The sequence below is a fragment of the Oryzias melastigma genome, linkage group LG5, assembly GCF_002922805.2.
Source record: "Oryzias melastigma strain HK-1 linkage group LG5, ASM292280v2, whole genome shotgun sequence".
In the NCBI taxonomy this organism is placed as follows: domain Eukaryota; kingdom Metazoa; phylum Chordata; class Actinopteri; order Beloniformes; family Adrianichthyidae; genus Oryzias; species Oryzias melastigma.
The window spans coordinates 37,161,346-37,172,412 of NC_050516.1; the positions used below are offsets into that span (position 1 = coordinate 37,161,346).

Sequence of the window (11,067 nt, forward strand, 5' to 3'; positions counted from 1 at the left end):
TGAATAGAAACAAGACAAGAATCTGTAAATCAAGGAATTGATGTTTTACCGACTTTTAATGAAATCAAATCAAAGTGACTCGATTTTTCCTGTAGGAACTTCTGTTGTTGATGGAACACAGAACAGAAACATTCATGAGTGAACTCAATCCAACACCAATACACAATAAAATAAACACAATACAAAACATAATGCTGAAAATACCAAATCTATCTGGAGTTCCCTTAAAATACAAATGTTTCGTCCCACCCCCCTAATGTCCAATTTTTTTTTTTATTGTTCTTTGTTTCAAACACAAAATGAAAATAAAATAAGAATTTTAAAGTACAAAAATACAAAATAAGCATAAGAATCTAAAAATACAAATATAAGAATTGAAAAATACAAATATGTAAGTAAAGCAAACAATGTGCTTGAAAAGGAGTGGGTAGAAGAAAATTCTTGTGTGGTTCCACCCCTTTCTACAACTTTTTTTGTTACCTTGTCTATTTACAGTTTCTATTTTCTCAAAACACTTCAAATTTCTTTTGATTAAAACATATGTACAATGGCATTTGTGTTTATAATGATCATGTCAGTCCTTGTAAAGATTCAGCAGTGACAGTTTGTATGTTTTTTTAAATAGATGTAAACTTTTGATTTGTTTTAAACCTTCGTTCAACCCATTCCATAAATCCACACCACAAAATGATGGAAACATTTTATTTTTTGTTGCACGAGTACATTGTTTTTTGAAATTCTGCTGTTGTCTTAAATCATAACCTCCATCTGTCCTTGAACATCTGTTGTATGTTTAATGGAAGTAAGTTGTTTCTGGCTTTAAACATAATGAGGGCAGTTTTAAGTTTCACTATTTCCCATAGTTTTAATATCCAGACTTTAAACACAGTGAGTTTGTATGTGTCCTATAATCCACACCGTGAACTGTTCCAATAGCTTTGTTTTCTAATATGTACAGATATTGTAAATTTGTTTTGTAAGTATTTCCCCAAACTCCAACACTGTACTGTATATATGGTAACATTATTCATGAGTATATTTGTAAGCGTGCTTTATAAGTGAGTGTATGACGCGTTTTTCCCAACACTGCAATGCCTTTGGCCATTTTGGTCCTGACTCGCTTTATTTGTGGCTTCCAGCTCATTTTGTGGTCCATGATGACTCCGAGGAACTCGATTTCAGTTACGCTTTCTATCACGTGATTGTCTATAACAACTTCGATTTCTAAATCTGCAGGAATATGACAATTTCCAAAAATCATGTATTTTGTTTTGTTGACATTGAGTGACAGTTTATTTATATCAAACCATTGTTTTAGTTTCCTTAATTCTGTGTTTACAGTTTTTATAACTTCTTTGAGATTTTTTCCTGTGCACACTATACTTGTGTCATCAGCGTATAAGATATATTTAAATTTGCTTGATACAATATGAATGTCATTTATCTATAATATAAAATGCTTTGGACCAAATATCGATCCTTGAGGAACTCCGCAGTTTAAACTTAGCAGGGATGATTTAAAATGATCCAGTTGTACGAACTGCTGCCTGTTTTTAATGTAACTGTTTAACCAATTTAATGCTAGTCCTCGTATTCCACGTCTCTCCAACTTTTTTACTAAAATGTTGTGATCGATGGTATCAAAAACCTTTTTTAAATCGATGAACACTCCAACTTTGAACTCCTTGTTGTCTGTGCCATTTATAATTTCTTCTGTTAATTGCGTTCTTGCCATGGAAGTTGATCTGTTTTTTCTGAAACCGTAATGATCATCGGACATTAGTTTATGTTTTTCAACATTTTCCATCCTTGTGACGAATACTTTTTCCAGTATTTTTGAAAATTGGCAGAGTCAGGACACTGGTCTGTAAGTCGTGAGTTGATGTTTGTCCCTGATTTGTATAATGGAGTTACTTTAGCTATTTTCATTTTCCCTGGAAATGTGCCTGTTTGAAAGGATAAATTGCAGATGTAGGTTAGCAGGTCAACAATGGCGTCAATTACTTTTTTTACCACTGTCATATTAATTCCATTACAGTCTGTGGATGTTTTGTTTTTGACGATTTCTAGAATTTCTTTTGCTTCTACAGGTCTCAAATATATTGAGTTTGGATTTCTCTTTATGTGGGTTCCTTTTCAGATTCGTTTGTATGTTTTATTTCCTCGGCTAACTTTGGTCCTGTTTTACAAATTATTAGTTAAATTCCTTTGTCATGTCCTGAATATTGTTGCATATTTGGTTTCTACCGACTAAAGAGTCTGGATTATTTGTATTCTCTTTGTGTTTTCTAATAACACTGTTCAATACTTCCCAGATTCTTTTAGTATTTGATTTATTTTTTTCTAAAATTTTTGTATAATAGTCTTTTTTGCATGTTCTCTTTATACTGGTTAGTTTGTTTTTATATTTTTTATATCGCTGTTCCGCTTCAACAGTTCTGTCTTTTAAAAATTGCTTGTATAAATTTTGCATGCATTAATTAATCCATTTGTCATCCACTGATTTTTGTTATATTGTTTCTTACTACAGGATTTAGTAATCGGGGAGTTTTTGTCATGTAGTGAGGTAAAATCCTGCATACATTTGTCGTAAGCTGCATTGACATCATGACATTCATACAGGGTTTTCCAAGTTTGTGCTTGTAGTTCTGATTTAAATGCATTTATTGACTCCTCTGTTAGTTTTCTTTTGTAAACCACCTGCTTTTTTTCTTTTATTTCTCTACAAACGCATTCATAGTTCTCAAATACCGAAAGGTAGTCACTGATGTCAGTCATCAGTAATCCACTTATTCTGTTATCTAGGCAGTTTGTGAATATGTCATCAATCAAGGTTGCCCTATTTGTTGTTATTCTACTTGGTTTATTGAGCAATGGATATAAGCTTAGACTGTACATTTTATGAGTAAAATCATTTGTCGCGGCGTGTTTGTTTGGGTTTAACAGATCTATATTAAAATCCCCTCATAGAAATATGACCTTTCTCGAAATATTGGCGAACATGTTTTCAATAGTGTTTGTGAATGTTTCTATGTTTGATGCCGGGGCTCGATACACGGAGCTGACGATGACGTTACTCTGTTTCAACATGTTAATCTCTATTGAGATATATTCCATGACATCGTCTATGCAGCCAGACATTGTCTCTGAATATTCATGATTTAAAAATTAAATCATGAATAAAACAGTTCAAATTATCTTTTTGGTATCAATTGTTTTATTGAAACTAACTATGGGAACATTAAAATATTTAAAATAATGATTATCTGTAAAACATGACACTCCTGTACTCGCTTTTCCAAGCCTTTGGCTTACCATACAATCGTCCCCTGACGGCGAGACCGTTATGGCGCCGCTTTCTCCTGTGCGGAACAGCTGCTGCTCCTGATTAGGAGATTCTTTGAATCCAGAAATGTAAACATGTACTGATGCTTTTATTCAGGTCTTAACATTAAAGAAACCCGATATTTATTGATCCACTTCCTTCATTATGAAGTTGAGAAAAACTTTTGACTGAAGCTCCTCCCACACGCGGCGGGAGCTTCAGGTGAACAGACTTTAAGATAACGTGAAGCAGTTACTTAAGGGCTAATTAAAACAAAGACGATTTGTATGAATTTGACACAAACTCCATTCGATATGAACGGACAGTTGATTTAAATCATGCTAGCGCGAGGTGCGCGGCCGTAGGAGGTGATCCGTGCACGTGTTCCAGTCAACAAGCTTTTGCCTTCTCGCTCTTGCAGCTTTTCGTAGAAGATCGTGATAAAACAATCTCTCATAAATGACACATTGTCAACTTTGGAGATCATAAGACGGTTTTACATTGTCACATCGTCCACCCCTACAAGAAACACAATTTATTCATTCTTTATTCTCGTTGGAATGTGGTACAAACTCCGGATTCTAGGGCTCAATCAGAAACACATTTGATTTCACAATCCAAATAATAATGTCCAGTGAGGTCTCTGGGATTCCGTTCTAGACATTGATCACAGGTGCGGTGACTTGAGAGCCTTGGAGCGATACAGAAACGATACAGTAACGAGGCGGCGGCAGCAGAGAGCGCAGGCAGGAACTCAGAGCAGAGTTTGTTCTGACTGTTCTGCTTGCAGCACAACGTTCCTGTGGAGAGTGAAGAGCAGAGATACTCAGAGAGGAAACAGGAATCTGTGGTTTCTGCAGCAGGGGAGTTAGCATGACCGGTTCTTTGGTTTTTGGTACATTCAAGTCCAAACAGCTGTCTTTATACCAAGAAGAGAAAGGCTGAATTAAATTCTTTCAATAATCACGAGTTGATCACTTGAAAGGGAGTGGGAGGAAGCGAACTTATATAATCCCACCCCGGCTCGACCGTGCCATTTTCTCTACATCCGATTCAAGACCTAATATCAAATATGAGAATGAGAATGATGTTGTTCATTCTTACTTGTTGATCCACGTTGTTCTCTCCAGGAGATCTTGCCAATTATCTTGTTGTTCGTTCCGTGCCTTTTCCTGTCGGAAATCTTCCACAAGTAGCAGCGGCAGAGCTTAGCATCAAGCTCCATCAGTGTTGATATCTTAGCATCCATAAGAAGCAATGGAGTTAGCTTAGCCTGGATGTCGGCTACTGCAAATTTAAGCTCCGTCAAGTCGGCTTCTAGATTATTCTTCGATGCCATGTTCCACTCTCCTTGTTGCAGAATTGCTACTATTTTGCAGTAGCTTTATGATCAATGCCGCTTGTATAGATCCATAGATGATGGATGGATGGATGGATGATGGATGGATGATGGATGGGTGGAAGGATGATGGATGGATGGGTGGATAATGGATGGATTGATGGATGGATGATGGGTGGAAGGATGATGGATGGATGGGTGGATGGATGGATGGATGATGGATGGATGATGGGTGGAAGGATGATGGATGGATGGATGGATTTGGTCAATTCCATTTTCGGTTAACGACTGTCCTCAGACTGATTGATATTCGGATCGTAGTATCATAATCACTTCAGTGATTGATTGGATTGTCTGTGGCCCCCCTCTCCTCATACCAGATGTAGACTTCATAATCTAAAAGAGTTTTTTTTCCTCCTCGTAGTTCTTTTGTGCTGCTGGGGGGCCCTAAGCCTGGACCTGAGCCAGCCCGTCGGCCCCCCCAGTCTCCTGTCCACACTCTTGTTCAGGAGAGAGAGTCCAAAAGAGCCTCATTTCATCCAGGAGTCGGTCCGATCCAAACGGCATGCCGTCGCCGAGCTTGTGCGTGCTCAGCCTCATCTGGTCCATGACATGGGCTGGCCGGAAATCTACCAAGCCGCACCGTCACCTCCTATGGAGCTGGCCAGCTCCTCCCAGCTGAACACGGCTCCCTCAGCTCCCCTGGATGTAGTCAGGACCGGAGTGGACGGAAGCCTGGATAAGGAAGAGGACATGGAGGTGAGGACTGCTTTGACTGAAAGGAGCAAAGCTTCTCATTCAGTGTGTAATCATCTGCATCCTTTCATTTGCAGCGTATGGTTCATCTGGCCGTCCCCAGACAAACTGATGACGTTCTGGGACACCCAGAGTCTGGGGAGGTGGAGCTTCCTGGTCGTCTAAGAACTGTTGATGTTTCTAATGAGGCGTCTGGCTTCAATGGGATGGACACAGAAGATAGAGGAGAAGAAGGAGGAGAGGATCAGGAAAGAAGAGGAGAACTTGAGTGGGAAAAGGACAGAGAGAGAAAAGAGGAAGAAGTCTTAAACCAGGAGAACCAGACGGTAGACAGGACCAATGAGGACATTCCAGATGTCGCACACTCTACCACAGATCCACATATGAGGATTGGTGAGTGGAACAAGCATCTTCAGGATGTTCAGGTCTGAAATCCTGTCTTTTTTTGCAATACTTCACTATTTTAGTGATAAAATGTATCACGTTAAACTGTCAAAAAGCTTCAGCTATTCTCAGTCAGAGTTTTTGCTCTTCCTGCAACATGCTGTTCTCTAGTATTTTGTTTTCCCTTAATTTGGAAATGAATAAAAAAGTATAGACTGTGTTTTTGTTCAGCTCGTCGATAAGATTCTGGAATTGTAAAGATTGACTGAAGCTGTTGGCCAAATGCCAAAAAAACAGTTACTTTGAAAAAAAAACTACATAAACCAAATATTAAAGTTCCAAACCATGCACAAATCTTGTTCTAGAGCATCACAGAAGCCAAACGTTGAAGCAATGCAAAAGCACAAGAAAAGCTGGAAGGAAAGAGAAGATCCTCCATGAAGCATTCTGCTAAAACTCATGTAGTGTTTTTGGCTGTAAACCCAATACTTCAATTCAATTCAATTCAATTTTATTTATATAGCCCAAAATCACAAAGGAATTTGTCTCATTGGGCCTCAAAATATGAACAACAGTTAAAAATTAAGACTAAATAAAACTGGTTATCCCTGCCCTTAGACCCTCCCTCCCGGTAAGGAAAAACTCTGCCTCTGCTAATGTTGATTTGACAAAAACATCAGATTCTCTAGATAAATGACATCATAGAGTTGTAGTTGAAGAGATTGAGCTTTTTCTGTAATTCATATGACTTGAAAACTCAAACAATATTGTTACTAAACAATTAGTTTTAATCAAATGTTCATGTTGGGCTCTGTGTGGAGTTTGCATGTTCTCCCCGTGCATGCGTGGGTTTTCACCGGGGACTCCGGCTTCCTCCCACCGTCCAAAAACATGCTTCATAGGTTGATTGGGGACTCTAAATTGCCCCTAGGTGTGAATGTGAGAGTGACTGTGTGTGTGGTTGAGGCCCTGAGACAGACTGGCGACCTGTCCTGGGTAAACCCCGCCTTCTCTCATCAGTAGCCGGGTTAGGCTCCGGCACCCCGCGACCCTGAAAGTGAAAAAACGTCCAAGAAGATGGATGAATGAATGTTCATGTTCTAAAAAAAGATTGTTGCTCCAGAGCCTTCATGCTCTGTCTGTGCTGGGTAACAAGTTTGGCTTCCAAAATCGATTATGAATGTCTGCAACTTAAACATTTCAGAAAACAAGGTTTACATTTTATGACTGACTTACATCAAGTATCAGGCTAACGTACAAGGAAACATGTTTGGTCACCTGTCTCTAACACCTGTCTCTCACACCTGTCTCTCACACCTCTTTCTAACACCTGTCTCTCACACCTCTTTCTAACACCTGTCTCTCACACCTGTCTCTCACACCTGTCTCTAACACCTGTCTCTCACACCTTTCTCTCACACCTCTTTCTAACACCTGTCTCTCACACCTGTCTCTCACACCTCTCTCTAACACCTGTCTCTCACACCTATCTCTCATACCTCTCTCTCACACCTTTCTCTCACACCTCTCTCTAACACCTGTCTCTCACACCTTTCTCTCACACCTGTCTCTCACACCTGTCTCTCACACCTTTCTCTCACACCTCTCTCTCACACCTCTCTCTCACACCTGTCTCTCACACCTCTCTCTCACACCTCTCTCTCACACCTGTCTCTCACACCTCTCTCTAACACCTGTCTCTCACACCTATCTCTCATACCTCTCTCTCACACCTTTCTCTCACACCTCTCTCTAACACCTGTCTCTCACACCTTTCTCTCACACCTGTCTCTCACACCTGTCTCTCACACCTTTCTCTCACACCTCTCTCTCACACCTCTCTCTCACACCTGTCTCTAACACCTCTCTCTCACACCTGTCTCTCACACCTCTCTCTCACACCTCTCTCTCACACCTGTCTCTAACACCTCTCTCTCACACCTGTCTCTCACACCTCTCTCTAACACCTGTCTCTCACACCTGTTTCTCACACCTCTCTCTAACACCTGTCTCTCACACCTCTCTCTAACACCTGTCTCTCACACCTGTCTCTAACACCTCTCTCTCACACCTGTCTCTCACACCTCTCTCTAACACCTGTCTCTCACACCTGTTTCTCACACCTCTCTCTAACACCTGTCTCTCACACCTGTCTCTCACACCTCTCTCTAACACCTGTCTCTCACACCTGTCTCTGTCTCACTCAGATTTTGCTACGGCTTTACATCCGTCCAAAGAACCTGGAAACTCCTTTCCAGCTGCAGATCAGGATTCTGGGCTGCAGGAGCTCCAAGCATCACCTCTTCTGAAGGTACGGATAGAGGATTAATAAAAGATAAATAAGAATGCAATAAAACAAACAGAATAAAGTGAAATACCAATGACTATTGAGTATTAAAAGCCATTCTAAAGAACTCAGTTTATAGTTGACTTTTAAACTGTTAAGCTCTAATATCTGCACAATTCTGCAAGAATATGATTCTATGACTGATGACGATGGAAAAAGCACGGTTATGGAGAGAAAATAGAATCACTCCAATTTGTGGGTGCATAATTCTTGATTTGTAACTCGTAATATGTTTTGTGCATAAGTAAAAATTACAAAACTTAAAAAAATACAATTTACTCATGCACAAATTAAAATGACAACAGCTTGAAATTAATTACACACAAAAATCTTTAACAAATACATACGAATCACCTCTTACGGACGCACGGAACCTCAGCTACAGTTGAATTCCATTGTGAAACTCTTTTCACATCTCCCTGATTAATCCGTGAGTGATGCGTTCAAGTACTGCTAGAATGCTGGGTCATTAGAGTTTTCTTATCAGCTGTTTTAATCTTGGATTGTGAATAAAATATGGAATCATATCTTTTCCAACTTTCTGGAACAGATATGCCTGAAAATTAATAAAAAAAAAAAGTCTAAATAATCGTTTTTAAAACACTTATCCCTTTTAAAATAAAAATATCTAAAAATATCTCCCAGAACTGATAGCTTTCTCTACAGCCCCGCCCCCGACAGTGCAGACAGGGGGCGTGACGAGAGCTGATCACCTGTCATGGTGATAGCAGACGGTGTCCTTCTAAACTCCTGCAGATCGTAGGGCCGGTGGTCTGATCAAGGCTCTCTGCCCTGTGGACGTTTAGAAGAGCCTTGCGGCGCCGCGCTCTGCCGCCGGTCTCCCCTCGAGGCTCAGCGGGGAGCGGGGCCTCGAGGGGAGACCGGACCAGAGAACCCTCAGCCCGCGCCCCGCTCCACTCGCCCGTGCAGCCGCCGGCTCAAAGCTGCCCATTGTAAGGTAGATTCACAGGGTTCTGGTCAGCAAACGCGGCGATTACATGCAGTACCGGCCGGCTACGATCCGCGGGAGTTTAGAAGAGTCCAGTACCGGTAACTATCCCCGCTCGGGACAGAGCCCCCGGAGGCGTTGTGAGAGGAGCTTCTGCAGATCGAAAGCGCTCTTTTCTGGAAAATATTCTTATTTTTAAAGTGATGTGTCTCTAAAAACGTTTATTTAGACTTTTTTTATATTAATTATCAGGCATATCTGTTTCAGAAAGTGGGAAAATTTCAAGTTTCACCAGATATTATTCAAAGTCTAAGTTTAAAACTCTAATGACCCAGCATTCCAGCAGTCCTTGAACGCATCACTCAGGATGAATCAGTGAGACATGAAAATAGTTTCACGATGGAATCTGTGTGTTACTTAGGCTTCGTGCGTGCGTAAGAGGTGATTTGTGTATTTTTTAAAGATTTATGTGTGTGATTAGTTTCAAGCTGTTACAATTTTAATTTGTGCATGAGTAAATTGTATTTTTATTTTATTTTATAATTTTTTTAGTTATGCACAAAACATTATGAGTTACAAATCTAGAGTACGCATGTACAAATCCACAGTTATGCACAAATCCTAAATTACACACACACAAATCAAGAATACACTCGCACAAATCGGAGTGAGTCTATATTCTCTCCATAAACGGTCACTCCAGCGTTTCTGTCCTTACCCGGAGACATGACGCGAATCTGATTAGCAGACCTTTGAACTCTAGAGCGGCCGTGAAGAGCTAAAAGTTCAGTTTAGTAAACTGCTGCATGAACATGAAGAGCTTTAGAAACATGAACGGCCAGTGAATTATTCATTTACTGAATTTTTGTAAAGATCCCAGAAAGGGTTATTAATATTTAGTTATGCGTGGCTTTATCTAAAGACATAAATGTTTACGTTTAGACACACCCTGTTATTGTTACACTTTTCCTGTTAGCCTACAAACCAACCCCATCAGAGAGGAAAACTGTAATGTGGCCCTCAAAGGAAGCAGTTTGGGGACCCCTGCTCCACCCCTACAGCTTCTCTCTACCCCTACGGCTTCTCTCTACCTCTACAGCTTCTCTCTACCCCTACAGCTTCTCTCTACCCCTACGGCTTCTCTCTACCTCTACAGCTTCTCTCTACCTCTACAGCTTCTCTCTACCCCTACGGCTTCTCTCTACCTCTACAGCTTCTCTCTACCTCCACGGCTTCTCTCTACCTCTACAGCTTCTCTCTACCTCCACAGCTTCTCTCTACCCCTACAGCTTCTCTCTCCCTCTACAGCTTCTCTCTACCTCTACAGCTTCTCTCTACCTCTACAGGTTCTCTCTACCTCTACGGCTTCTCTCTACCCCTACGGCTTCTCTCTACCTCTACAGCTTCTCTCTGCCTCTACAGCTTCTCTCCACCCCTACAGCTTCTCTCTACCTCTACAGCTTCTCTCTACCGCTACGGGTTCTCTCTACCCCTACGGCTTCTCTCTACCTCTACGGCTTCTCTCTACCTCCACAGCTTCTCTCTACCTCCACAGCTTCTCTCTACCTCTACAGCTTCTCTCTACCTCTACAGCTTCTCTCTACCTCTACAGCTTCTCTCTACCTCTACAGCTTCTCTCTACCTCTAGAGCTTCTCTCTACCTCTACGGCTTCTCTCTACCTCTACGGCTTCTCTCTACCTCTACGGCTTCTCTCTACCTCTACGAGTTCTCTCTACCTCTACGGCTTCTCTCTACCCCTACGGCTTCTCTCTACCTCTACGGCTTCTCTCTAACTCTACAGCTTCTCTCTACCTCCACAGCTTCTCTCTACTTCTACAGCTTCTCTCTACCTGTACAGCTTCTCTCTACCTCTACAGCTTCAATTTCAATTCAATTTTATTTATATAGCCCAATATCACAAATTCAATTTGCCTCATTGGGCTTCATGCCTGTAGTTTTAACAGAT

The 11,067-nt window shown here is 40.9% G+C and overlaps 2 protein-coding genes across 2 annotated transcripts in view; both read left to right on the top strand.

Annotated features, from left to right (window-relative positions):
* LOC112144867 overlaps positions 1-8,158 on the top strand; it is a 13,396-nt gene extending 5,238 nt beyond the window's left edge. The window contains exons 2-4 of the mRNA XM_024269708.2: positions 5,089-5,423; positions 5,498-5,813; positions 8,012-8,158. Of these exons, the coding sequence (XP_024125476.1) occupies positions 5,089-5,423; positions 5,498-5,813; positions 8,012-8,133 (773 nt within the window). The 3' untranslated portion in view covers positions 8,134-8,158. The remainder of the gene's footprint in view (positions 1-5,088; positions 5,424-5,497; positions 5,814-8,011) is intronic.
* Positions 8,017-11,067, top strand: part of podxl2 (podocalyxin-like 2) — a gene marked incomplete in the record, with an annotated part of 15,835 nt that continues 12,784 nt past the window's right edge. Inside the window, 1 exon segment of the mRNA XM_024269707.1 lies at positions 8,017-8,115.